General features: G+C 41.4%; 2 protein-coding genes across 2 annotated transcripts in view; both read left to right on the top strand.

Annotated features, from left to right (window-relative positions):
- The window catches only part of LOC121284157 (ras-related protein Rab-39A-like), a 64,913-nt gene extending 58,435 nt beyond the window's left edge, over nt 1-6,478 (top strand). The window contains exon 3 of the mRNA XM_041199376.1: nt 6,299-6,478. Coding sequence (XP_041055310.1) covers nt 6,299-6,348 — 50 coding nt within the window. The 3' untranslated portion in view covers nt 6,349-6,478. The remainder of the gene's footprint in view (nt 1-6,298) is intronic.
- A 117-nt stretch (nt 6,479-6,595) lies between these two features.
- Nucleotides 6,596-25,525, top strand: part of LOC121283977 (cullin-5) — a 68,542-nt gene continuing 49,612 nt past the window's right edge. Inside the window, exons 1-3 of the mRNA XM_041198841.1 lie at nt 6,596-6,903; nt 22,753-22,862; nt 24,080-24,179. Coding sequence (XP_041054775.1) covers nt 6,883-6,903; nt 22,753-22,862; nt 24,080-24,179 — 231 coding nt within the window. The 5' untranslated portion in view covers nt 6,596-6,882. The remainder of the gene's footprint in view (nt 6,904-22,752; nt 22,863-24,079; nt 24,180-25,525) is intronic.

Here is a 25,525-nt window from a genome sequence, read left to right as displayed (position 1 = left end):
AAAGTTTTTAAAAATACGAATCCATCTTTGGCTCGTCTGTGAGGCATAGATGGTGGTACATTGCGGCCATTAAATTGGGTAATTTGGGTAGAGCTGACTTTGGCAATTTTGCAGTAAGTTTGGAGGTATTTGGTTCTGCAGGGTGTCTGAAAGACTGTCCTATTTCCTTAGATTGTGGCTCCTGCTGAGCTTTGCCTCCAGCAGCAGAGAGAGATCCTTTGCCTGCAAGCTGCAGTGGGGTGTTTGACTTGTTCTTCTGCTTGCTGTCACATACCAGCAGCAAGCTTTTTAACTGGTTTTTCCCTCTGTATTCTGGAAGGGAAAAAACTATGACTCTTATGCAGAGTCGATGTTCTTTTCATCTCAGACCATTTACACATCCTGAGATATAAATCAACATGAGATGGAATTTGGATGTCTGCTGAAAAGTGCAAATCTGTCTTTTGTCTTCACAACCATAGGAGATTAGCGATCAGTCATTTGCATCGTTCCTATCTCACTCTGTTTGAAGAAGGCCATGACACCTTTCAGATGTGACTTTGCTTGTCCTCTCGGGACCACTCAGTCAAGGATAATCCACATACAAATTTTCCAGAAAGTGGTCACTTTACGTTAGCAGCCATGTTTCTCAATGTCTTTCTTTTTTTAAAAAAAAAACACGGGTCTTCCTTAAAAAGTTCAAATTTCCCAAAGGTAATGGGGTATTGTTAGCCTGCTTTCATGACAACGTTCAAGAAGATAGGTAAAAGTGGAAGATTAGCACTGTTAGTCAAGCATAGCACTGGTGCAATAGTTAGAGATGACCTTGGTTCAGGAGATCAGGATGTAGAATCTGTTTGGGTGGAGATGAGGGATAGTAGGGGAAAGAAGTCACTCATTGGAGTGGTCTACAGGCGCCTTAACAGTAACCACAATTTAGGGCAAAGTATACAAGAAGAAATATTGAGTGTGTAATAAAGGGACCGTACTAATCATGGGTGACTTTAATTTACATATAAACTGGAAAAATCAGACTGGCAGTAGTAGCCTGGATAAGAAGTTCACAGAATGCTTTTGAGAGAGTTTCTTAGAGCAGCATGTTCTGGAACCAACCAGGGAGACTTGGTATTCTGTAATGTGACAGGATTAATTAATGACCTCAGAGTAAAGGCACCCCTAGGTAGCAGCGACCACAGTATGATTAAATTTTACATCCAGTTTGAAAGGGAGAAGTGGGTCTAAGACTTCAATAAAGGCAACTATCTGGGCATGAATGCTGAGCTGGCTGAAGTGAACTGGGATACTAGGCTAGGGATAGATCAGTAGAGAAGCAGTGGCATATATTTAATGAGATATTTCAGAAAACTCATAATAAGTATATTCCTACTATAAAGGAAAATTCTAAAGGGAGGACCCACTATCCATGGTTAACTAAAGAAGTTAGGGAAATCATCAAACTTATGGAAAAAGCATATAATTGCAAAAAGATGAATGGCAGGTCAGATGATTGGTCAAAATATAAAGAACGGCAGAGAATGACTAAAAGATTCATCAGGAAAAAGAAATTAGAGAATGAGTGACAACTAGCTAGAAATGTAAAAATGGATAGCAAGAGTTTCTACAGGTATTTAAACAGGAAAAGAGTAAGTAAAGTGAACGTTGGTCCTCTAGAGAGTGAGAATGGGGATTTAATAGTAGATAATAAGGAAATGGCAAATTTAATGAACAAATATTTTGCTTCTGTCAGTGAATAACGATTGCAGAGGATGCAAAGACATTCTAGTAACAGCTGTAAATTAGGAGGTGGCAGGGAGAGGGGAACTTGGTGAAATTACAATCACTAGGGAACTTGTACTGAGTAAACTGATGTAGCTGCAGGCTGACAAGTCTCCAGGTACTGATGGACTTCATCCTAGGGTCTTAAAAGAGATGGCTAATGAGGTATGGAGATGCATTGGTGTTAATTTTCCAAAATTCCCTAGAATCTGGAAAGGTTCCATCAGACAGGAAAGTGGCAAATATAACCCTTTATTCAAGAAGGAAGGGAGGCAGAAAATGGGAAACTATAGGCCAGTTAGCTTGATGTCTGTTGTGGGGAAGGTATTAGAATCGATCATTAAAGAGGCTATAGCTGGCACTTAGAAAAACTCAAGGTAATTGGGAAGAGTAAGCATGATTTTGTGAAAGGGAAATCGCATTTAACCAATTTATTGGAGTTCTTTGAAGGAATCACATGTGCTGTGGATAAAGGGGAACTGGTGGATGTACTGTATTTAGATCTCCAGAAGGCATTTGATAAGATGCCACCTCAAAGTTATTACGGAAAATAAAAGCTCATGATGTAGGGGTAACATGTTAACATGGATAGAAGGTTGGCTGGCTGGCAGAAAACAGAGTGCGCATAAATGTGTCTATTTTTGATTGGCAGGATGTGACAAGTGGAGCCCTGCAGGCCTTGGGGCCTCAACCTTTTAAAATTTACATTGATAACTTAGATGAGGGGAGTGACGGCATGGTAGCTAAATTTGCAGATGGCACAAAGATGGGCAGCAAAGTATGTTGTGAAGAGGACATAAGGAGTTTGCAGGTAGATATAGATTGGTTGAGTGAGTGGCAAAAATCTGGCAGAGTATTACTTAAATGGAGAATGACTAGAATTCCTAGGTGTTCTAGTGCAAAAAGTTAGTTATCAGGTACAGCAAGTAATCAAGAAGGTTAATGGAATGCTATCCTTTATTATAAGAGGAATTGAACATAAACGTAGGGATGTTATGCTTCAGTTATACAGAACATTGGTGAGACCACATCTCAATTACTGTGTGTAGTTTTGGTCTCCTTATTTAAGGAAAATGTAAATGCTTTGGGAGCGGTTCAGAGGAGGTTTATTAGATTGATACCTGGAATGAGCTGGTTGTCTTATGAGGATAGTTTGTACAGGCTGGGGGAGTTTCTACTGGAGTTTAGAAGAGTAATGGGTGACTTGATCGAAGTATATAGGATCCTGAATGGTCTTGGCAAGGTGGACACGGAGTCATACCTGGATCAAAGGAAGATGGTTGTGGTTGCCGGAGGTCAATCATCTCATTGCCAGAACATCTCTGCAGGAGTTCCTCAGGGTAGTGTCCTCGGCCCAACCATCTTCAGCTTCTTCTTCAATGACCTTCCTTCCATCATAAGGTCAGAAGTGAGGATGTTTGCTGATGGTTGCACGACGTTCAGCACCATTTGCCACTCCTCAGATACTGAAGCAGTCCTTGTCCAAATGCAGCAACACCTGGACAACATCCAGGCTTGGGCTAACAAGTGGCAAGTAATATTCATGCTACACATGTGCCAGGCAATGACCATCTCCCAACAAGAGAGAATCTATCTATTGCCCCTTGACATTCAATGGCATTACCATCACTGAATCCCCCACTATCAACATCCTGATCAGAAACTGAACTGGACTAGGCATATAAATACTGTGGCTACAAGAGCAGGTCAGAGGCTGGGATTCTTTGGTAACTAGCTCACCTCTTGACTCCCCAAAGCCTGTCCACCATCTACAAGGCACAAGTCAGGAGCGTGATGGACTATTCTCCACTTGCCTGAATAAGTGCAGCTCCCACAACACTGATGAAGCTTGACACCATCCAGGACAAGGCAGCCCAACTGATTGGCACCCCACCCACAAACATTCACGCTCTCCACTACTGACGTACAGTGGCAGCAGCGTGTATCATCTACGACATGCACTGCATAAACTCACCAAGGCTCCTTACACTGCACCTTCCAAACCCATGACCACTACTATCTAAAAGGACAAGGGTAGCAGACACATGGGAACATGACCACTTGCAAGTTCCCCTCCAAGCCACTCACCATCCTGACTTGAAAATATATCACTGTTCCTTCACTGTCACTAGGTCAAAATCATGAAGCTCCCTCCCTAACAGCACGTTGGGTATATCTATACCACATGGACTGCATTGGTTCAAGAAGGCAGCTCACCACCATCTTCTCAGGAGCAATTAGGAATGGGCAATAAATACTGGCCTAGCCAGCAATGCCCACATCCCATGGATGGATAATAAAGAAAAACTACACTGCCACCTTCCCCTGCCATGTTGCTACTGTTTTTATTCAATGAGCTCTAACTTAGCTCACAAGGCTGTCCTGTGGCATTTTATCAAATACCTTTAGGAAGTCCTCATCAAGCAAGACCACATCAAACTCATAACCCACATCTACCCTCTCTGTTACCTTTTCAAATCTGTGCTGGCTTTTCTTAATTAACCTGCATTTGCCCAAGTGTCGGTTAATTTCGTTCTGAATTATTGTTTTTAAAACCTTCCTCACCACCAAGGGCAAACTGATAGGCTTGTGGTTGCTGAGCTTATCCTTAAGCTCGTTTTTTTTTGAACAAGGGTGTCACATTTGCAATTCTCCAATTCTCTGGCACCACCCCCATATCTAAGGAAGTTTGGACGATTATGGCCAATGTCTCTGCAATCTCACCCTTACTTCCCCCAGTATCCTTGGATGTATTTCATCTATACCTGGCGACTTATCAACTTTAAGTACTGCCAGCCTTTCCATTATCTCCAATGTTTAATCCATCAAGTATCTCAAATACCTTCTCTTTCACTATGGGTAGCATCTTCTTCCTTGGTAAAGACAGATGCAAAGTACTCATTTAATACTTCAGTCGTAGAGTCATAGAGTTATACAGCACAGAAACAGGCCCTTCAACCCATTCTGTCCATGCCGGCCATCAAGCACCTATCTATTCTAATCCAGCACTTGGCCCATAACCCTGTATGCTATGGTGTTTCAAGTGCTCATCTAAGTACTTCTTAAATGTTGTGAGGGTTCCTGCCTCTACCACCCCTTCAGGCAGGGTGTTCCAGATTCCAACCACCCTTTGGATGAAAAAAATTTCCCTCATCCCCTCTAAACCCCTTACCTTAAATCAATGCCCCCTGGTTATTGACACCTCCACTAAGGAGAAAAGTTTATTTCTATCTACCCTACCTATCCCCCTCATAATTTTGTATACCTCTATCAGGTCCCCCCTCAGCCTTCTCTGCTCTAAGGAAAACAATCCTAGCCTATCCAGTCTCTCTTCATAGCTGAAATGCTCCAGCTCAGGCAACACCCTGGTGAATCTCCTCTGCACCCTCTCCAGTGCAATCACTTCCTTCCTATAGTGTGGCAACCAGAACTGTGCACATTACTCCAGCTGTGGCCTAACTAGCGTTTTATTCAGCTCCAAAATAATCTCCCTGCTCTTATATTCTAAGCCTTGTCTAATAAAGGCAAGTATCCCATCTGCCGCCTTAACCACTTTATCTACCTGTGCTGCTGCCTTCAGGGATCTATGGACATGTATACCAAGGTCCCTCTGATCCTCTGTACTTCCTAGGTCCTACCATTCATTGTGTTTTCCCTTGCCATGTTAGTCCTCCCAAAATGCATCACCTCACACTTCTGGCCCCTACCTCCATGTGTAAGTCCCCTTTTAGATCCCTATTTGGCTTCACTCCTCCTTTTACTACACTTTTACTATTTATATCCTGATAAAATACTTCTGGATTTCCTTTTATGTCATCTGTCATCTCTTTTCATACTCTCTTTGCTTCTCTTATTTGTTTTGTACAATCCCTTCTGCGTCTTCCATATTCAGCCCAATTTTCAATTCTATTACCACCTGACATCGGTCATCTGCATCCTTTTTCTGTTCCCTCCTACTCTGTCATCCAAGGAGCTCTAGATTTGTTTGCTGTACCTTTCCTCCTTGTGGAAATGTCTCTTGACTGTACCTGAACCATCTTTTCTTTAAAGACTGCCCATTGCTCAGTTATAGTTTTGTCTGCCAATCTTGATCCCAATTTGTCTGGGCCATATCTGTTCTCATCCCATTGAAGTCGGCCCTTCCCCAATTAAATTAATCTTACTCTGGATTGCTCCTTGTCCTTTTTCAAAGCCAACCTAAACTCTCATGATACAACAGTCACTGATGATTCCTCTGGTGCAGAGGTGCTGCTGGTCCTTATCTGTGCAGCCCTCTTCATTAATACTATTGAAGAATCCCACACAGATGTCAGTGGTGCTGTCTGACCAGTGGAATTGAAGTATTCTATTTAGTCCAATGTGTTTTAATGCCACTATGATTTTACTCCCGGTTGCTCCAGCAATGTCCAGAAACTCCAGGGCAATCTTAGGATAACATGGTATGACCAGCTTTAATGGTGATATTGCTGTTGCCAGATGTACTTGCAGCAGTATGTAACATGTGTCTTCTGCACTATTTCATATTAACGTGCCTTGGTCCTAGGTGCAATTTGCTGGAAGGCGTTGCTTCTGGAGGGGAGGTTGCCTGTCTGACTTGAGCTGCTGGAAGATGAACGCTGGAGTGTCGCTGTCCGATTGCTGAGGGTGCGGGTGGAGGAGCAGCGCTGTCCTCCAGGGAAGGGAGGCGCTCTTGTTGGGAGCGGCCTGAGGTGGAGGTGCGGCGCTGTCCGGCAGGGGCGATGTTGCCGGAGTGGCCGCTGGAATTGTGTCGGTGAAGGAGCGGAGCTCTCGTTGGCGGTTGCCTGGGGAGGGGATCACATGAGCGAGCCTGATATGGATCTGTTGTTGCGGAGCTAAGTTTAGAGTCGGGCAGGATGCGGATGGAACGACGGAGCGGAGAGCAGAAAATATTAACTGGAAAAAAACACAGGGAAAAAATGAACAATAGCAAATGAACATTAAAAACCGATAATCCGGTCGCCCGTTACCATGTGAACTGTTTCTTTATTTTTGTTTATTTTTTTTTCCACATTTTCTGTCACCTTTTCGCCTGAAGTTTCCTCTCCCTGGTTTACCTCCTCGCTTGAAATCTCGCGAGAGGCTGCGAGGGATTCGGTAAAGTTGAACATGGCGTCCAATCTGTTAAAGGTAAGCGGGGCCCCGGCTCAGCTCAGTTCAGGCACTTCGACCCCCGACATTCCCCCCTCTCACTGCTTAACCCGCCGCAAGTTCCGGAGCCGAGCCGAAGTGTTTGAATTGCTGTGGGGTTTGGCTTGTGTAGAGGTTGAGTGAGATGCGGCGGGTTACTGAGTGTTCGTTTCTCTCTCTCTCTCGCACGACGCGGGCCTGGGGCTCGGGTATTAAATGGCCCGGCTAGTAGGAGAAGAGGGAATCCAAAGGAGAAAGATCGCCTTTAAAAGCGTGTTTCTTCCGATGCCCCTCAGCCTTCGCAGCAAGCCGACAGCTCAGCGTTTTTAAAGTGACAACTTGCCTTGCCTTATGGTGTGTGAGGAGTTTATAACAAAACGGAGACTTATGGGCATGTGTTGGACGCTATTTTGTTGCACAAACTAAATCTGGAGCTGTCGCTATCTGTAAGTGGGACTGTCTGACTTGTATCACCCATTCCTGAATCTCACTTCCCTCGGCAATGATGTAGTGGAAAGTGAATTTTAGTAGCTCACTTGTTAACTTGCTGTATAGAACTTAGAATACGTAATGGCCAAGAGTAAGTTTATTAAGTCTACATGGTATTTTTAAAAATATATCGCTGAGGTGATTCGCAATAGTTGGAAACAGGGACAATCAGCATCTATGGAGAAAAGGCATTCTATGTTTCAGGTGCATGTTCTTCACCGGAATTGAAAAATAAGATTTATTTTCGAATAGGATCAGAAATAATGAGAGATATGTTTATAATTCGCAAATAGCGGAAGTGTTAGTGGGATGATGTCTTTTGAATAGAACCCTGAAGAGTTTTGAAGAAGGATTCTATTTGAACTGTTGTACACAGCTTCTCAGAGCAATGTACTTCCAGATAGTATTGTTTTGTATCAATATCATCCTTGTGAAAATAATACATTGAAAGACTGTAATTTTACACACTGAGCTTTTTATCACCTAAGTACTGTAATTTCCATTACCAAAGATTCAGTCTGCTTCCCAAAGTGAACTGAAAATGCCAAGTGGGTTCTCACTGATATTCTTTAAAAGTATGCGGAGTAATAGAATGTTTTGTAATACAATTGCACCATATTTATTCATATAAAGTATTACATTATTGAAAAGATTTGATTTTATTTCTATTAAACCTTAATGTACATTTGTGCATTACTTATTAAATGATAATTTACATTCATCATTTTCAATAGCTTCGCCGTTACTGCTACCACTAGCAATAACAAACCTGTATCCAACAGTATTTTATACTAATGTTATAAAGCGCAAGATGTTCTCTTTTGGCAATGTTCCCATTGACAGAAGGGTCGAGAGCCAAGAAACACAACACTTAAAAGTGATTGGCAAAAGAGCCAAAAATGACATGAGGGAAAAACTTTTTTATGTAGTGAGTAGTTACAATCTGGAATGCACTGCCTGCAAGGGTGTTGGAGGGAAATACAATTGTGGCTTTCAAAAGGGAATTTGATAAACATCTGAGAGGAACAACATTTGCAAGGCTATGGGGAAAGGGCTGGTGAGTAGGACTAACCTAATTGCGTTTGCAGAGAGCCAGCATGGGTTTGAAAGGCCAAATGTCATCCCCCTATACGTGTAACCACTTTTTGATGCTTCTACACAGTCCAGGCTTTGGTGTGCAACACTTGTAACTGCACGCTGGACGTTTGCTCCCAGTTGATGTGAACACAGTGTAAAAACTTTATATAGTGCTTGGTGATGGCTTGTCAACATTAACTGAATTTGCATGCTAAGAGATCATTTGGGAAATTTACAATAGTAAAATATATTGATGCATAAGCAACGACCTTAAGCAAAAGGGGTGAAATGAGCGATTTCTTTCAAGTTTATAGATAGTTGTCAAATGCTACCTTTTTGTTTTCCCACTAGTTTTACATGTGAGAAATTTGATTTAAAAATGTTGAGCTCTTAACACTTTAGAAATTATTTAGTTCGGCTGAGCCAAAATCATGGTTCTTGTTATGTGAAAAATATTGGGCATCCGTTCTTTCAATATTGAGTAGTTACTTGGTTAATGACACTCTAGGTTCAGTTGAACTCAAACTTAATGCATTGAAATGCTTCTGTTAGTTCTTTAAATAGTGAAAAACAGCTGCTTTCTATTCTGCTCATCAATGCATCTAAAAAAACTTGCCAGGTTGTAACATCAAAAAAAGTATATCCATGTGCCACAAGTTTATATTTGCTAAAACATTAATTTTAGTGTGTAACTAGAAGCTGAACTGTGTTCCAGTGCTGTCGATGCATGGAGTAAATGTTAGTGTCAAAGTGTATGTCTCTCAAGTATAGAAAAAAGGAGGCTTCTTGGATTCCTTTTATACTAGAGGAACTCATTGGGAAGGAGGGCTAGGAGACACTAGGACCTGAGGGCACAGCTTCAGAGTAAAGGGAAGACCTTTCAGAACAGAGATGAGGAGAAACTTCTTTAGCCAGAGAGTGATGAATCTATGGAATTCATTGCCACAGAAGACTGTGGAGGCCAGGTCATTGAGTATATTTAAGACCGAGATAGGTTCTTGATTGGTAAGGGGATCAAAGATTACGGAGGCAAGGCGGCAGAATGGGGTTGAGAAACTTATCTGCCATGATTGAATGGTGGAGCAGACTCGATGGGCCGAATGGCCTAATTTCTGCTCCTATGTCTTATGGCCTTATGGTCTTATGGTTAACTTCAGCTGTTGTTGTGTTATAACACTAATGGAGCAAAATGACTTTTGTTTCATTTTGCAAGGGCCATAATGGGCTCATGCACAGCACTAGACTGAAAATGTGTTAAGACTGAAATCACTTACCTGCTTCTGTTAAGTGCAATCTTCATTACAGATAATTGTCATTGTGTATTGCAACACTGCCTTATCTGTGTTTATCTGAGGTGAATGAAGACCTGTTGCACCGGTAATGTAAATAATCCAAATCCGGCATGTAACCATCTGCAGTGCCTTGTGAAGGCAAGGACAGGTAGGGTAGTGATTTACTTGTTGAATAATCCAGATAATTCCAATCTCATTATGGCAGTTTAAGATTTTTGAATCAGAAATAAGATGATATCTGTTAAAATGGCCATGAAGCCATCGGATTGTTGTAAAAACTGAATGGCCTCACGTGAAGAAAATGTTCTCTTATCCTGGATTGACTCTTAATTGCCCTCACTTGCTTGCTATTAGTTTCACAACACCTTTCCAATGCCCATATCCTGAGAATTGATTAAAAGAAAACTAAAATCTGTTATAGCTATCAGCAATGGAAATTCTTTCTTTCTGGATGAGGGCATTCTCCAATTTCTCCTCATAGTTGGGGTTTTTTTAAATGCGTCTAGTGTTTGACAGTGGGAACTCAACAGCTGCCTTAATTCTCTAAAATTGTGGTTATGACCAGTTCATAGCACTTTCCAATTTATTTCCATACAGTTCCTTTTTTTTCATTGTTAGCAGTCACTAACTGTCCTGGAGGAACAACTAGTTATCTATTCCTGAGATTTGGTTGACTGAGATGTAGAATAACCATTAATGCACAAGACCAACCTCGTCATAATTTGAATTTGATGCAGCCTCAGACATATATGTAGATGATAGTTTACTATGTATTTAAGAAAACATTAGCAAACAACTGTTAACCTTCAAGACTTTTATTTTGTGTGTCCAATTTGCATTTCCTTTTCCACCTGCATATTAAAAGTTAGAAATTAAGTAATTGAGCACAAAATAAACATTTTTAGGGAGAACCGAACAAGCCAAACTTTTGTTTTTATTCCCACCTTACTTTCCTCTCTGCAGAATTAAATTTTTTTAAAAATTCATTCAAGGGATGTGGGCTTCGCTGGCTAGGCCAGCATTTATTGCCCATCCCTAATTGCCCTTGAGAAGCTGATGGTGAGCTGCCTTCTTGAACCTCTGCAGTCCTTGTGGTGTAGGTACACCCACAGTGCAGTTAGGAAGGGAGTTCCAGGATTTTGACCCAGCGACAGTGAAGGAATGGCGATACATTTCAAAGTCAGAGTGGTGAGTGCCTTATAGGGGAACTTTCAGGCAGTCATGTTCCAGTGTATCTGCTACCCTTGTCCTTCTAGATGGTTGTGGTCACGGGTTTGGAAGGTGCAGTGTAAGGAGCCTTTGTGAGCTTCTGCAGTGCATCATGTAGATGATACACACTGCTGCTACTGTGCGTCGGTGGTGGGGGGAGTGAATGTTATGGGTGGAGTGCCAATCAAACGGGCTGGACAGTGTCAAGCTGTTTGTGTTGTTGTAGCTGCACTCATCCAGGCAAGTGGAGAGTATTCCATTGCACTCCTGACTTGTGCCTTGTAGATTGTGGACAGGTTTTGGGGAGTCAGGCGGTGAGTTACTTGCTGCAGGATTCCTAACCTCTGACCTACCGTCATAGCCACAGTTCTGTTTCTGGTCAATGGTAACCCTCAGGACGTTGATAGTGGGGGATTCAGTAAGGGCAAGGCCATTGACTGTCAAGGGGCAGTGGTTAGATTCTCTCTTGTTGGAGATAGTCATTGCCTAGCACTTGTGTAGCACGAATGTTAGTTGCCATTTGTCAGCCCAAGCCTGAATGTTGTCCAAGTCTTGCTGCATTTGGACATGGACTGTTTCGGTGCCTGAGGAGTCATGAATGGTGCTGAACATTGTGCAAACATCAGCGAATATCCTCACTTCTGACCTTATGATGGAAGTTCATTGATGAAGCAGATGAAGATGGTTGGGCCTAGGACACTACCCCAAGGAACTCCTGCAGTGATGTCCTAGAACTGGGATGACTGACTTCCAACAACCAAAACCATCTTCCTTTGTACTAGGTATGACTCCAATGGACGGAGAGTTTTCTCCCTGATCCCCGTTGACTCCAGTTTTGCTGGAGCTCTTTGATGCCACATTCTGTCAAATGCGGTCTTGATGTCAAGGGCAGTCAGTCTCGTCTTATCTCTGGAGTTCAGCTCTTTGTCCATGTTTGTAATGAGGTCAGGAGCTGAGTGGCCCTGGCAGAACCCAAACTGAGCGTCAGTGAACAGGTTATTGCTAAGTAAGTGCCGCTTGATAGCACTGTTGATGATGCCTTTCATCACTTTACTGATGCTCGAGAGTAGAATGAAGGTGTGGTAATTGGCCTGGATTTGTCCTGCTTTTTGTGGACAGGACATACCTGAGCAATTTTCCACATTGCTAGGTAGATGGCAGTGTCATGGCTGTACTGGAACAGCTTAGCTAGAGCATGGCAAGTTATGAAGCACAAGTCTTCAGTGCTATTGCCAGAATATTGTCAGGGCCCATTGCCGTTGCAGTATCCAGTTCCTTCAACTGTTTCTTGATATCACATGGAGTGAATCGAATTGGCTGAAGACTGGCATCTGTGATGCTGGGGACCTCCGGAAGACCTGAGATGGATCATCCATTCGATATTTTTGGCTGAAGATTGTAGCAAGTGCTTCAACTTTATCTTTTGCACTGATGTGCAGGGCACCCCTGTCATTGAGGATGGGGATATTTGTGGAGCTTCTTCCAGTGAGTTGTTTAATTGTCCACCACCATTCATGGCTGGATGTGGTAGGTCTGCAGAACTTAGATCTGATCTGTTGGGTTGTTGAATTGCTTAGCTCTGTCTTATTGTTACTTATGCTGCTGGCACGCAAGTAGTCCTGTGTAGCTTCAGGTTGACACCTTATTGTTAGGTATGCCTATTGCTGCTCCTGGCACGTGCTCCTGCACTCTTCATTGACCCAAGGTTGAACCCCTGGCTTGGTAATGGTAGAATGGGGGATATGCCAGGCCATGAAATTACAAGTTGTGGTTAAGTACAATTCTGCTGCTGCTAATGGCCCACAGTGTTCCGTGGTTGCCCAGCCTTGAGTTGTTAGATCTGTTCAAAACGTATCCCATTTAGCACGGTGGTAGTGCTACCTCTGCTGGGTCTGTCCTGCCAGTAGAGCAGGACATACCCAGAGATGGTGATGATGGTGTCTGGCACATTATCTGTAAGGTATGATTCTGTGAGTATGATTGTCAGGCTATTGCTTGACTTGTGAGACAGCTCTCCCAATTTTTGCACAAGCCCCCAGATGTTAGTAAGGAGGACTTCGCAGGGTCGACAGGGCTGGGTTTGCCGTTGTCATTTCCGCTGCGTAGGACGAAGCTGGGTGCTCTGTCCGGTTACCATTTCAAACCATTTCTGCAGTCTGCTTCAATGACCTTTAGTAAATTATTCTAAAAGTATGAGAGAACTCGCGATCCCTTATTTACACATCTCTCTGCCTGTCAAGTCCTTGATGGGTCAGTTTCTTCAAGGTGGTGTTGATCCAAATCTTTAACTGCTAGCAGAGTTGGTGCCTAGTAAAATTTTTTTACCTGACTGCATTTTCAATTTGTCATGCTGCTACCCTATCTTGAATATTACATATTTTCAAATTAATTTTCAGGATGGCAGGTAACATTGGCATGGCCAGCATTTATTGCCCATCTATAACTGCCCTGACAAGATGGTATTGGTTCAAGTGTCACTTCAGAGATGATAATCTGATAGCTTCTTGGTCACTTTTTTTATTTTAATTTTTAAAAAATTGGTTTCAAGTTCTCATTATGGTGAGATTTGAACTCATATATTTTCTGGATTATTAGCATAGGTTTCTACATTCCTAATTCAGTAACTACAGTGCCATACCCCTGTATTGTACCCTTAATTCTTCCTATGTTGATATTTTCATCCACACTTTCAGCTCAAGGATCACCTTTTAAATTTTCCTTGCAAGCTTCCCATTTCCAGATTCTCTGCTGTAGCCTAAGGTGCATGATAGCAGCATTTCAGTGAATTATCTACCTTTACAAAATCAATTCATTTTCTACTGTTAGCTCCATCAGTTGTTCCACAATATCTCCTAGTACACTATTCTCATTTCCACCATTTATAAAAACTGCAAAATGTTGTTCAATATTTGACATGTCTTCATCTGAAGCCTAGATCCCTTAAGCCAGGAGTCCCTCTTCCATCCCACTGTGATGCTGTGTTTTCCAACTGTTCTTTTACTTTTTATTTGCTTATAAAAGCCCTTTTTTGCTTTTGGATTATCTGCAAATCTTTATATTCCTTTTTAGTCTTTCTAATCATTATCTTTATACTGTACAATTTTGGGATTGTTAATATCAACCGGTATTGTTACCCTGTTCCTTTATATCTCTCTGAATTGATAACAGAACTGTACCTCTGGTTTATCTCAGCTGCTGGTAGTCTATAATGGTGGCGTAGTGGTAACATTACTGACCTAGTAATCCAGAGGCCCAGGCTAATGCTCTGGTGACATGGGTTCAAATCCCATTAGGGCAACTAGTAGAATTAAAATTCAGTTAATATAATCTGGAATGGTAAAGCTAGCCTCAGTAACGGTGACCATGAAGCTATCATCAATTGTCAAATAAGCACACTTGATTCACGAATGTCCTTTAGGGAGGGAAATCTGCCATCCTTACCTTATCTGGCCTACATGTGACAGCAATCTGGTTGACAGTAGACTCTTAACCATCCTGGTAAGCCACCCAGTCCAAGGGCAGTTAGGGATAGGCAACAAATGCTGGCCTTGCCAGAGGTGCCCACATCTCTTCATGTCTTAATGCAATCCCTTAGGTCACCTTACATTTTGGACTGTGATAGAATCCTTTACTAATCCTGCCACTTCACCACCTTTATTATTCCTGTCCTATCTCTCATAGGAACTTGAGCTGCAGTACCCAAAAAATAAACACAGTACTGGATCCGGCCAAAGCACCATTTCTTCGTTTTTGTATTCCAGCTCCCTTGACAGAAAGGGAAATATTACCTTTTGTACCTGTGCAACTAGCTTTTAGTTGTTGGTGTACCTGGACACCTAAATCCATTCAGTCCACAACCATGACTCTGAGCTTCCTGTCATTTGTCATTTTAGTTCTCTATCTTGCACGCATTCTGACCTTTCTGTCCATTACCTGCTGTTCCAATGAAGCTCAGTGCAAGTTTGAGGAACAGCACCTCATCTTTTGACTTGGCACTCGAGTTAAGTAATTTTAGATCATAACCTCTGCCACCATTTTATTTTGGGTTTTTTTGCTGATTCAGTTTTTTCTGGTTTCTTTATTTCCTTTTACTTTGCATTCAGGCAGCTGTGTTCCTACCATTCGCACCTCATCTGGACATTTTTTTTTTACCCATTGCCATTCCCTTTGGCTTTTGTACCATGAAACCTTTTGTCATTTGATCTCTTGCCTTCAACCCTATCACAGATTTTCCCTTTGGTTCTCTCTTATCCCCCCACCACCCCTCCCACTCCATCTCTTTTGCTTGCTGAAAACCTATTACGTTTCTGTCTTTCCTCAGTTCTGATGAAGGGTCATTGACCTGAAACAATCCACAGAGTGCCTGATCTGCTGCGTACTTCCAGCATTTTCTGTTTTTACTTTAGATTTGCAATGTCTGCTGTATTTTGCTTTTGCCTGAATCCCTTTCTTTTTCCACAGCTGAAATTGTTACTGTACTATCAGGGATATTAAGATCCTAGTCCTGTCCAAACTTAAGCTACAAATCTATTATAGTTAAAATATCATCACTCTATAGTTACCAATATTTCTACTCTTGAGTTTTACATCGTGTGCTTTGTGCATTCACATACCACTGCATCCTTAGCAACAATTTTTGAAATGTTGATCATTATTCTTTTCCTGGCCTTTTGAAAAAAATCTCTTGCCCCTTTTTACGACACTCTTTTATCTCCCAGACCACTTGCCTTCTTTCTTTTGGTTTCTCTTATTCTATATTGGTTCAGTTCTCCTATGCTACTTTATTTAACCCCGCCACAAAGATGTTGCCAGTCAGTTGTTCCAGAAATTATTTCTGCATCCCAATAATCTAAACGTTTCTCTTCTGCACTAGCCTTACAGTGACATGTTGACTTCCTTGCCTTGGCTTTTCCAGCATGTGACGAAGCAATCTAGAGATTACAATTCTTGCTGTTTTGTTTTTCAGTTTGATACTTGTAAGTTCCCTCTACAGTATCCCAAATTTATTACTATGTAATTACTTCTAACATGGATCAACTAGTTTTTGGGTGCTTTACCTCGTTACCATAAAAATTTCCACTTATAATGACTTCAGCACAAGCAAGCCATCATTCAGGACACCTACTAATGATGCTAAACAGGTTGTCTATTCCCTTGACTGTAGAATAGCCCCACTGCTAGGATGTGAGGGCGAGGTGGATTGAATTATTATTACTGTTCCCCTCTTCTGCCCGTGACAGCGGTAATTTTAATTTCTAATTTAATTTGTTTCCCTTCGTATCCCTTTCCCTTGTTGAAACGGACTGAGGTGTGTTTCCCAAACCGTGACTTGAGGTCCAATGTTAAAAAGGCGAGGCAGAGAGGTGTAGGGAGGGAATTCCAGAGCTTGGGGCTTGGGCAACTGGAGGAGTGTCCACCATTGGCATAACGATTAGAATCAGGAGTGCGTGGGGGGTGAGGGGGCAGGAATTGGAAGGATCCGGATGTCTTGGAGGTTATGGGGCTGGAGGAGATTGCAGCGGTGGAGAGGGGTGGGGCCACGGAGGGACCTGAAGGCAAGGATTAAAGTTTTGAGGATTAAGGCATTGTGGGTCAGTGAGCATGGGTGATATGGAATCGGGATGTAGTGCGAGTAAGGACACAGGCAGAGGTTTGGATAACCTGAACTTTACAAATGGCAGAATGCCAGAGATCAGCAAGGAGTGTATTGAAATAGTTAAAGTCTAGTGATAATAAAGGCATGGGTGAGGGTTTGGTAGCAAATGAAGCAAGGATGGTGTCAGGCAATGTGATAGAGATAAATAAAATGTTGTCATCAACAGCCCATCATTGCCTTACAGCCTCTTGTTCTGAGAATATAATTTTGAAAAAAATATTTACTTTGATGATGATTTTCTTTGGTCCTGGTTTACTTTATGTCCGATGTTGACTGAGTTTGCTTGTGATTGTCTGAATTGGCTGAAGCTGAGCTGCTTGGCTCATTTAAAAGGTTCCTGGATCTGCACCTGAAGTACTGTAACCTGCAAGGCTGTGGACCAGGTGCTGGAAAGTTGGATCAAAATAAGCGGCTAGTTTCTTCTTTTCTGGCTGTTGCAGACATGATGGGCTGAATGGCCCCTTTCTGCACCATAACTTTTCTATGGTTCTAAATAACCCCATGGCAAATTCTTTTAAGGTAAAACAAAGCTAGGATTTATTAACACATTCAAAACCAGAGGAGCATTCACACACTCTCAAAATACAAGACAGCAAGGCACATGAGTAGAGTACAGTAAGTCTATGTTCAATGAAGGTTCTTTCAGGTGGCCTTGTCTTACAGAATTTCTGGTCTTGGTCCTAGGAACTCGGTTGCAGGTTGAGGTAGTTGAAGATGCAGCAAAGTATTCTTATATTCTGAGAGTTAGTTCACTTTGTCGGAAAAATACAGGGTTCTTTCTGGAGATCAGATTTTGAGAGAGATGGAGGTCAGAGGCATGTTGCTCGCCTGGAGTCCTGTTTTCTCTTCTGAGGTTAAACAGCAACTGAAGACAGAATCCAAAGCTATATAGTTAAAGCAATTTAAACAGCTCAAGTCTTGGTCATTTTGGGTTCAACCATTCAGCTAGCGATGTATTTTAAGGATCTTCGTTAAAACCCATTATGTTTTGAGCAGATAACTGTGGAACCATTAGCACAGCGTTGGAGATGAGGGGTCACAATGGCTCTTCCTTTGTCCAGAGCGGATACGTGTGGATATTTCATCTTCTAGTCCTTTGTGTTGGCCTGGCTAGAATGTTCATACAATGCAAGGGGTGTCACATTCCAGGAGAATAGTGAGTTTAACCTTTGTCCATTTTTAAAAACAGAATTCAAACAATAGGAAAAGAAAGGAAACAAATTTGTCTTTTTTTTTCTTCCTGCCTTCTCAACATGGCACCCACTCTATTAATTTCCTTTCTTGTAATGAATCTGGCTCTTATTCATTCAATCATTGGAATGTGCTGTGCTATTGCTTAGGCCTATCCTCCTCTGAGTTATTGCCGTTGTCTACCTCATACTATCTATTGGGCAGTTCCATTAACTCAGAGGTACACTGCACTTGAGCATTCCTGCTGGCCCTACTGATGGAGATCCACCTTCTTACATTATCATGTATCTTGAATTGTTTCATACTGCCCCTTGGGTGTTCATATTCTGGAAAATGTCCAGAAACTCCTCATCCTCTCTGCTGTAGCATTGAGCTAATTGTTGCTCAAGCATAAAGATCACCTACACCAGAGACTTAATTTTCTAACATTTAGTGCAAATATCCTGTACCTGGGTAAATGAGAATCTGTGGTAGTTTGTATGTTGTACTCAACATACATCACAAGGCTTCCCAGCATTGCCATCACTTTATAAAATGTAGGTGGTGTTACCTGAATGGCAACAGGCATTCCACACCCTTGGGAACTTCACTAACATCAGATAAGTAGTAATTTTAGAAAAGAAATCTTGCCTGTTGAGGCTGAACTTCTACTGAGCTTAAACTCCCCTTTCTCACCTCTTGTAGCCCCAGATTAAATTTTACTTTGAGTAATACTGTTTTAGCAGGTTTTTCCTGTGACAAAGCTGATCAGACTACATCTGCTCAGTGATCAGTTAATAAACTAACGTATTAAGGCTTCAAACCAGCTCAATTTATGCATCAAATAAACAAATTTAAACAACTACATTTTGGCTGTTCAGTAATAGAAGTAAGTTTAAATAAATATAACACTCCAAAAACAGTAAATGCATAAATGGTAGACTTGTATTGAAACTTTCAGTCTCAACCTAACTAATCTACATTGATCTCTTGCATGGCACACAGCAATCGCCTCCCAGTTATACACCAAATGATTAGGTTAGATATGATATCACAATGGTCCAGAATTAGAGATGCGTATAATGGTGGAGCTATTGGTGCTCGTGGGTTTGGAGGAAATCTATCAACAACTTCTGCAGCTTGCACATGTGTGGTTAAACATGGAAATCCGGAAACGTTGCATTTAGAGAGACCCTGCTGCTTCTTAGGGCATGCTGTTATCTTCCCCGTCGATGGATTTATCATTCAAAGGCATTGAAAATACTACAACAACATGAACTTCCCATACCTGCTCACTAGTCCCACACTAAAAATGGCTGAAAAAGTTAGGGCTGGTGCCTGCTGGAGTAAGTGAATTTTAATAGTATGCTATTTACTATGAACAACCTCTCTGGCACTAAAAAAAAATTAAATGTACAAGTGTTGTCTCATATCCTCAGGAGAAAGTTAGATTTACTACTTGTCTGTCTCTCATCCCTCCCTTAAGTCAATCTGTATTTTCCAATCTTTATTTCACTTCCTATGTATATAAATTTAAATCTAATTTATATTTTTGGCTTTAAACGTCCTGGCTTGGATGCATCTAAGAGGATTTTTCAATGTGGTTGAAGAGCCACACTGTTCCTTTGTTGCTCATACACCACAGGCTTCCTTTAGAGGGCAATGCAGTGAGAAAGAAAGATAGATTAGACGTAATCTCTGCTAGCAAACTGCAAAAGGTTTGTGGGTACCTGTCAATAATGTAAACAGTGAGCACCATTCCTTCACTGTTGAGAGCAAGTCCAGGCCAGTGCATTTTATTGGTGAATATCATAACTCTTCCTCATATTTTTTTGAATAAAAAGATGATAAATGTTGTAATTAATCATGTAGGTTTGGAGTTATTCTCAGATATTGCCAATTTACATAATTGTAATATTTATAGATTAGGTAGAACTGGAGTTCGTCTGAAGGGAGTCACGGGATTTGACAGCACTTTACATCAATTACTCAGTGTTAAATTAGTTTCATAAATTAGCTGTTCTGGAGTTAAGGCTTTGGATACCTAACTGACTATGCATCTTGTATCTTGTAACCTAAACCTAGTTTCTGATAAATTGAATGTTGAGACATGCTGCTCTCCTTTTGTAATCTATGGAATGTGAATTATTTGAACAATAAATTTTAGAGTGGTGCATTTCAGTTTCCCATCCTGGTTTTGTCTAGATCATTTTGGAGAATTCTGAAGTAGAGGTCAGCTTCTTCCTTCCCTCATGGGGAGAAAGTAAATTAGATGGTTACGTATCTCAGGATGGACAGTTACAAACGAATTGTATGACAAACCTAATGTCTAGCTACTATAGACCTGCTCTTCAAATTGCTGTGCATTGTCGGGGTATTAATAGCATCCATGATGGAGGAGATGTGAACTGACAAAGTTTTGTTTTTTTTTGCAAAGCCATTCTTGTTGAAAATTGTTCTCTCTGATTTTAAAATGCTGTTTTAACCTCGTGGTTCTCAAGTTAATTGTGGAAAATATTAGTAATAATGATTTCTATTGAAATTATCTTTTTTCTAATGGTTGCTCAAGAAATAAATTGCACAACACAATCTACCATGGGAGATATAGAGTATAAGTTTAAACTTGCTATTCCCAGCACATTAACTTTGTGCAGCTAAAAATAAATTCAGAGGGGAAAAACAAAGTAAGACTACAAGCACTGTAATATATGGTTTAAAAAATAATTTTATCCAACCTTTAAACAGGTTGTCTGAATTATCATCCAATAACTGTGCATGCAGGCGATTTTTAAAAATCTTTAATAGGGCTTAAATTCAGTATTGTTCAGTGAAACTTGAACTCATAACCTTCTGTCTTAGGGGCAGGGATGCTCCCACTAGATCAATCTGACACTTGACAACTCTTTCATGCTAATTAACCCCGTAACAATTTGCATCTTTAAAACATCATTAAAGCGAAGAATTGTTGCAAGGTGCTTTAGAGAGGTGTGAGGAAAACTGATGATAATTCAAAGAAAGCTTTGGAGATATAGACAAAAGTCAGATCGATCAGGTTTTCAGGAGAGTCCTGAAGTATGAGAAGGAAGTGGAGAGATGAAGGGGTTCAAGTAGGGAATTCCAAAGTGTGAGACTTGGTTGGCTGAAGGAAGGGCATCACTGCTGGAGTGGAAGGGGGTGCACAACAGGCTGGATTTGGAGGAATAGAGTTGGTGGGAGAGGGGCTAGTGCTGAAGGAGGTTAGAGATGAGGGCAAGGCCTTGGGAGATGTGAATTTGAAAACTTAAAATTGAAGCACTGGGGACTAGTGGGCCAGTAAGGACAGAGGTGATGGACAACAGGAACAATATTTACAGAATGCCCTTGATGTACAATAGACAGAATGTCCTGATGTTTTGTAATGTTACGGAGATTGAAGTACATAATCATACTTCAGGATCATATTCCGCAACCGCATGATGCCACCACCAAACACATCTTCCCATTCCCACCACCCTCACCCCCCAGTCAGCATTCCATAGGAACCATTCCCTCCGGGACACCCTAGTCCACTCCTTCATCACCCCCAACACCTTATCCTCTTCCCACAGCACCTTCCCATGCAATCGCAGAAGATGCAACACCTGCCCCTTTACCTCCTCCCTCCTCACTGTCCAAGGGCCCAAATACACCTTTCAGGTAAAGCAGCACTTGCACTTCCTTCAGTTTGGTTTGCTGCATCCGCTACTCCCAATGTGGTTGTCTCTACATCAGTGAGACCAAATGTAGACTGGTCTGTCTGGAAGCATGACCCAGAACTTCTGGTCGCTTGTGATTTCAACACACCATCCTGTTCTTGTGTCCATATGTCCATTCATGGCCAGCTGCAATGTTCCAGTGAAACCCAACGCAAACTGGAGGAACAGCATCTTCCGATTAGGCACCTTACAGCCTTCTGGACTTAACATTGAGTTCAACAGCGTCAGACTATGAACTCTCTCCTCCATCCTCACCCCCTTTTTTAATCCCCTTCCCTCTAAATTCATTTTTATTTTTTGTCCACTTAAATGAATTAAAATAAAAGTAAAATTATCTGTTGTTTTATCCCCTCTTTTATCCCATTTTCTATCCTTTTTTCCCCCTCACCACTGCCCCCTTCCCCATCCCCTACAGGGCAGTTTGTCACTTGTTCTATATTGTTCTTTCACACAATGCCATCCTTGTTCTACTATAATCACATTCTGCTTTCTTACCTTTATGCCCCTATTAACATTTTTTTTAGCACTAACCACTACCATTAACAATCCCTTTTGTCCTTTAGTTTATGATATCTTTGCCAATTTCTCCTTTGTCCCCACCTATTGCTGGCCTTCTATCCAGCTCCACCTGCCCCACCCCCCTTAAACAGTATAAATTTCATCACACTTCCAATTCTCTTCAGCTCTGAAGAAAGGTCATATGAACTTGAAACATTAACTTTGTTTTTCTCTCTCCAAAGATGCGGTCAGACCTGCTGAGTTTTGTCTGCATTTTCTGTTTTTGTTTTAGATTTCCGGCATCCGCCGCATTTTGCTTTTATTTACATAATCTTAGTCTTTATTTCCCCTTCATCACTAAGGTTGGAAGCTGAGTTCAGGGTGCAACAGGGCAATAAGATTGAATGGTCTAGTTCAGCCTGGCAAGTATCCAGGGAAAGAAATAGAGTTGATCACTAGTCTCTGGACCAGGTTCAAGGGACTGAATGGCCTATCCCTACTCCTGCTCCTATGGAGTTTGTAGCAGGAGTTGGAGTGACTTTGGATAAATACATTTAGAACCTGTTGGACTGTAATGTGAATTTGTACGCAAATACATTTTTAGCATCTCTGGCATCATGCATTCTCTAAAATATCAATCAATGAGTAAGCATTGATACAGGTTATCAAATTGATATTAATGCCTTAATTAATTAATGCCACTCCTCATGTTAATTTCTTTCAGAATAAAGGCTCCCTCCAGTTTGAGGACAAATGGGACCTTATGCGGCCCATTGTTCTAAAGCTGTTACGGCAGGAATCTGTGACAAAGCAGCAATGGTTTGACCTATTTTCGTAAGTATCTGAATTACTTGAAAAGTCTCACTGAGATCATAAAAATGTTGAGGCAGATTTTTGTTCAGTAGTGCTGCACTTCTGGCTGCCCCAACAGCCTGTCCATGATAACAGCCAATTTCCTGGGGTAAGAATCATTTAAATTTTTGAATGAATAGGTTGTTTCAGAGATTGGTGAAGGGAGCGCAAATAGGATTTGAGCGCAATTGCTGCAGCGGACCCTGAATACCAACTGTTTTAATGAGGCCTGCTGCCTCTGGAGCAGATGAAAAGAAGCCTGCAGTATAGACTAAAATTTAAATTTTGAGATGCCAGGGAAAATAATTGATTGCATTGTGATTATTTACACTCTGATTTTAAACCCTCTGATCCCAGGCAATAACAATGTGTTGCTAGCACCCCACATTGCATTGGTGTAAATATTAGAAAATAAGCCCTGTGACATTTCACCAATCCTCTGACTTTGGTGTTCAGATATTTGGGATCCTCACCATTACTTCTGATTGGAATCCTGAAAGTGATAGGAAACTGGTGGGAACCCTATTTCTGATTTTCATCTCCTGCCTCGCTACCTAAAATCAGACAGAAGAGTGTAAAATTAACCCTGTTGTTTTGATAGGTGGTTTTCCGTTGTCTACGTAAAATTAATTAAGACCAAATATCCATAGCCTTTAGCAAAGTATTCTGACTGTCCTTCCATTAAAAGTACAAATGAAACCTGAGATTATAGAACTAATTGAAGCTTGTTGTGACTCTTAATATAGTGTCACAGTTCAGATGCTGACAAACCTCAATGCTTTGCTCTTGTGATATGACAACATCACAACTCCTCAAACTTGCAAGACTCTTACCCTAACTGCTTATAGCCTTGTACAAGATCAGTAAGTTAAGTTGATATGCTATTCCATTTGGAAACAGTGTAGAATTATTAGATTTTTATTTGTACTCAACCAGACCATGCACTAATCTGGCTGAATTTGATAAGATTCAGATTTTTTGTAGTTCATTCTTTACAAAAATTGGTTTTAGTTCACAGCTGCTTTTGTTTTCCTATTTAGAGCATTGTATCATTTTCAAATCTAAAAATAAAATCAACATAAGTCTCATGTGCATTAAACAAATCACTTCAAGATATGTTGTGCTTTACTTTTGTTGAAGCTAATGTCTCTTGTGTTTGTACAGAAGTTTACATTGGAAATACTGTTGTTTTGTCATAGAGATGTTCATGCTGTCTGTCTCTGGGATGATAAGGGCCCAGCAAAAATTCATCAGGCTCTCAAAGAAGACATTCTAGATTTTATCAAACAAGCTCAAGCTGTAAGTCTGAATTTTTAAGAAAAGTATTTGTGTATTGAATATTTTTGTTAACTATACTGAAGCACGTAGAGTGCATAGTGGGCACAGAACAGTGCATCTCAAGTGGATTATGAAGGTTGGAAATTTGGTGCAGAGGGGCAAGGAGGTGCTGCTTTTTGCCTCCAATATTTCTAGTGAATGGTGCTGCAGGCAGATATTTAATAATATTTACTAAGATCAGTACTTAGTTAAAAGATGAAAAAGGAAAATCTAAGTTGCTTGAATACATAGACTAATTAAAGAACTAAAACAAGGTTATACAAGGGTCACAGTGTGCAGCAGCAAAGCGCGTTGAAGTTTGTGGAGGGCATCGCAATACCGGTTAGGAAGTGGTACAGGTCTGGTTAGTGGTCAGGGACAGGAGGGTGTGACCGTGAGGCACAGTGCTGGAGGAACCTCGACCTTTGCTATTATCCAACAGGTATCAGGTTCTGGATGCCTGTGTGGATGACTGCAACGTCTGCAGGGAATAAGCAAACTGACCATGGCACAATGGTACAAGAGGCACCATTTAATGGTGCGGGTGAAAAGGAATGTGATCATGCTAGAAGATGGCATAGTCAGTGATAGATGTTCTTTGCAGTAGCGACCGAGATTATCGAAGGTTGTACTTCTTGTTTTGTATCAAAGTCAAGGATGTTTCCCCACAGCTGGAGAAGAACTTGGAGTTGGAGGGCAAGGATCTAGTTGTCATAGTCCACATAGGAAACAATGACATAGGAAGAATGAGTTTCTGCTGAGGGTGTGGTGGGAGTGGGAGGGATCTGAAGGGCTAAGGTCCAAATTATAAAAGCAGAACTTCGAAGATAATGTTCTTTGGACTATCCTCTGAATCCCTTTGGACAAAACCAGGGAGGTTGAGAGGAGGACCCTGACATTTGGACAGCTCAAAGTCTCCATAAATTCTGCCCAGGCTTGTGTCCTGGAGAAGTTTCTCTCCAGTTTTACTGAACACAGATTGACTTTCAAGGCACAAACCATTGTCTCATGAGACAGATGGTTGCCAGACTACCTGAACCAAAGGCAAATTGGCAAAGGGTAAAACATATCTGAAAAATAAATGGGTGGCTCAGAGTGGTGTCAGAGATAGGGGATTTAGTTCATGTGCTGGCACCAGTACCGGGGAAACAGGAAGCTGTTCTGTTGTTGGCTCTACTTAAACTGGGCTGAGACCAGTGTCTTGGCAAATTGTATAACTAGGGTAGTGGACAGACCTTTAAATTGAAAAAGGACGATGGAGGATTCAACAGAAAGGATAAATTTGAAAAGGAAAGTCAAGAGCACAGATGGGAGCATTTTGGGTAAAG

The sequence above is a fragment of the Carcharodon carcharias genome, chromosome 11 (genome assembly GCF_017639515.1).
Source record: "Carcharodon carcharias isolate sCarCar2 chromosome 11, sCarCar2.pri, whole genome shotgun sequence".
NCBI lineage: Eukaryota > Metazoa > Chordata > Chondrichthyes > Lamniformes > Lamnidae > Carcharodon > Carcharodon carcharias.
This window is presented reverse-complemented; position numbering and strand designations above follow the sequence as displayed.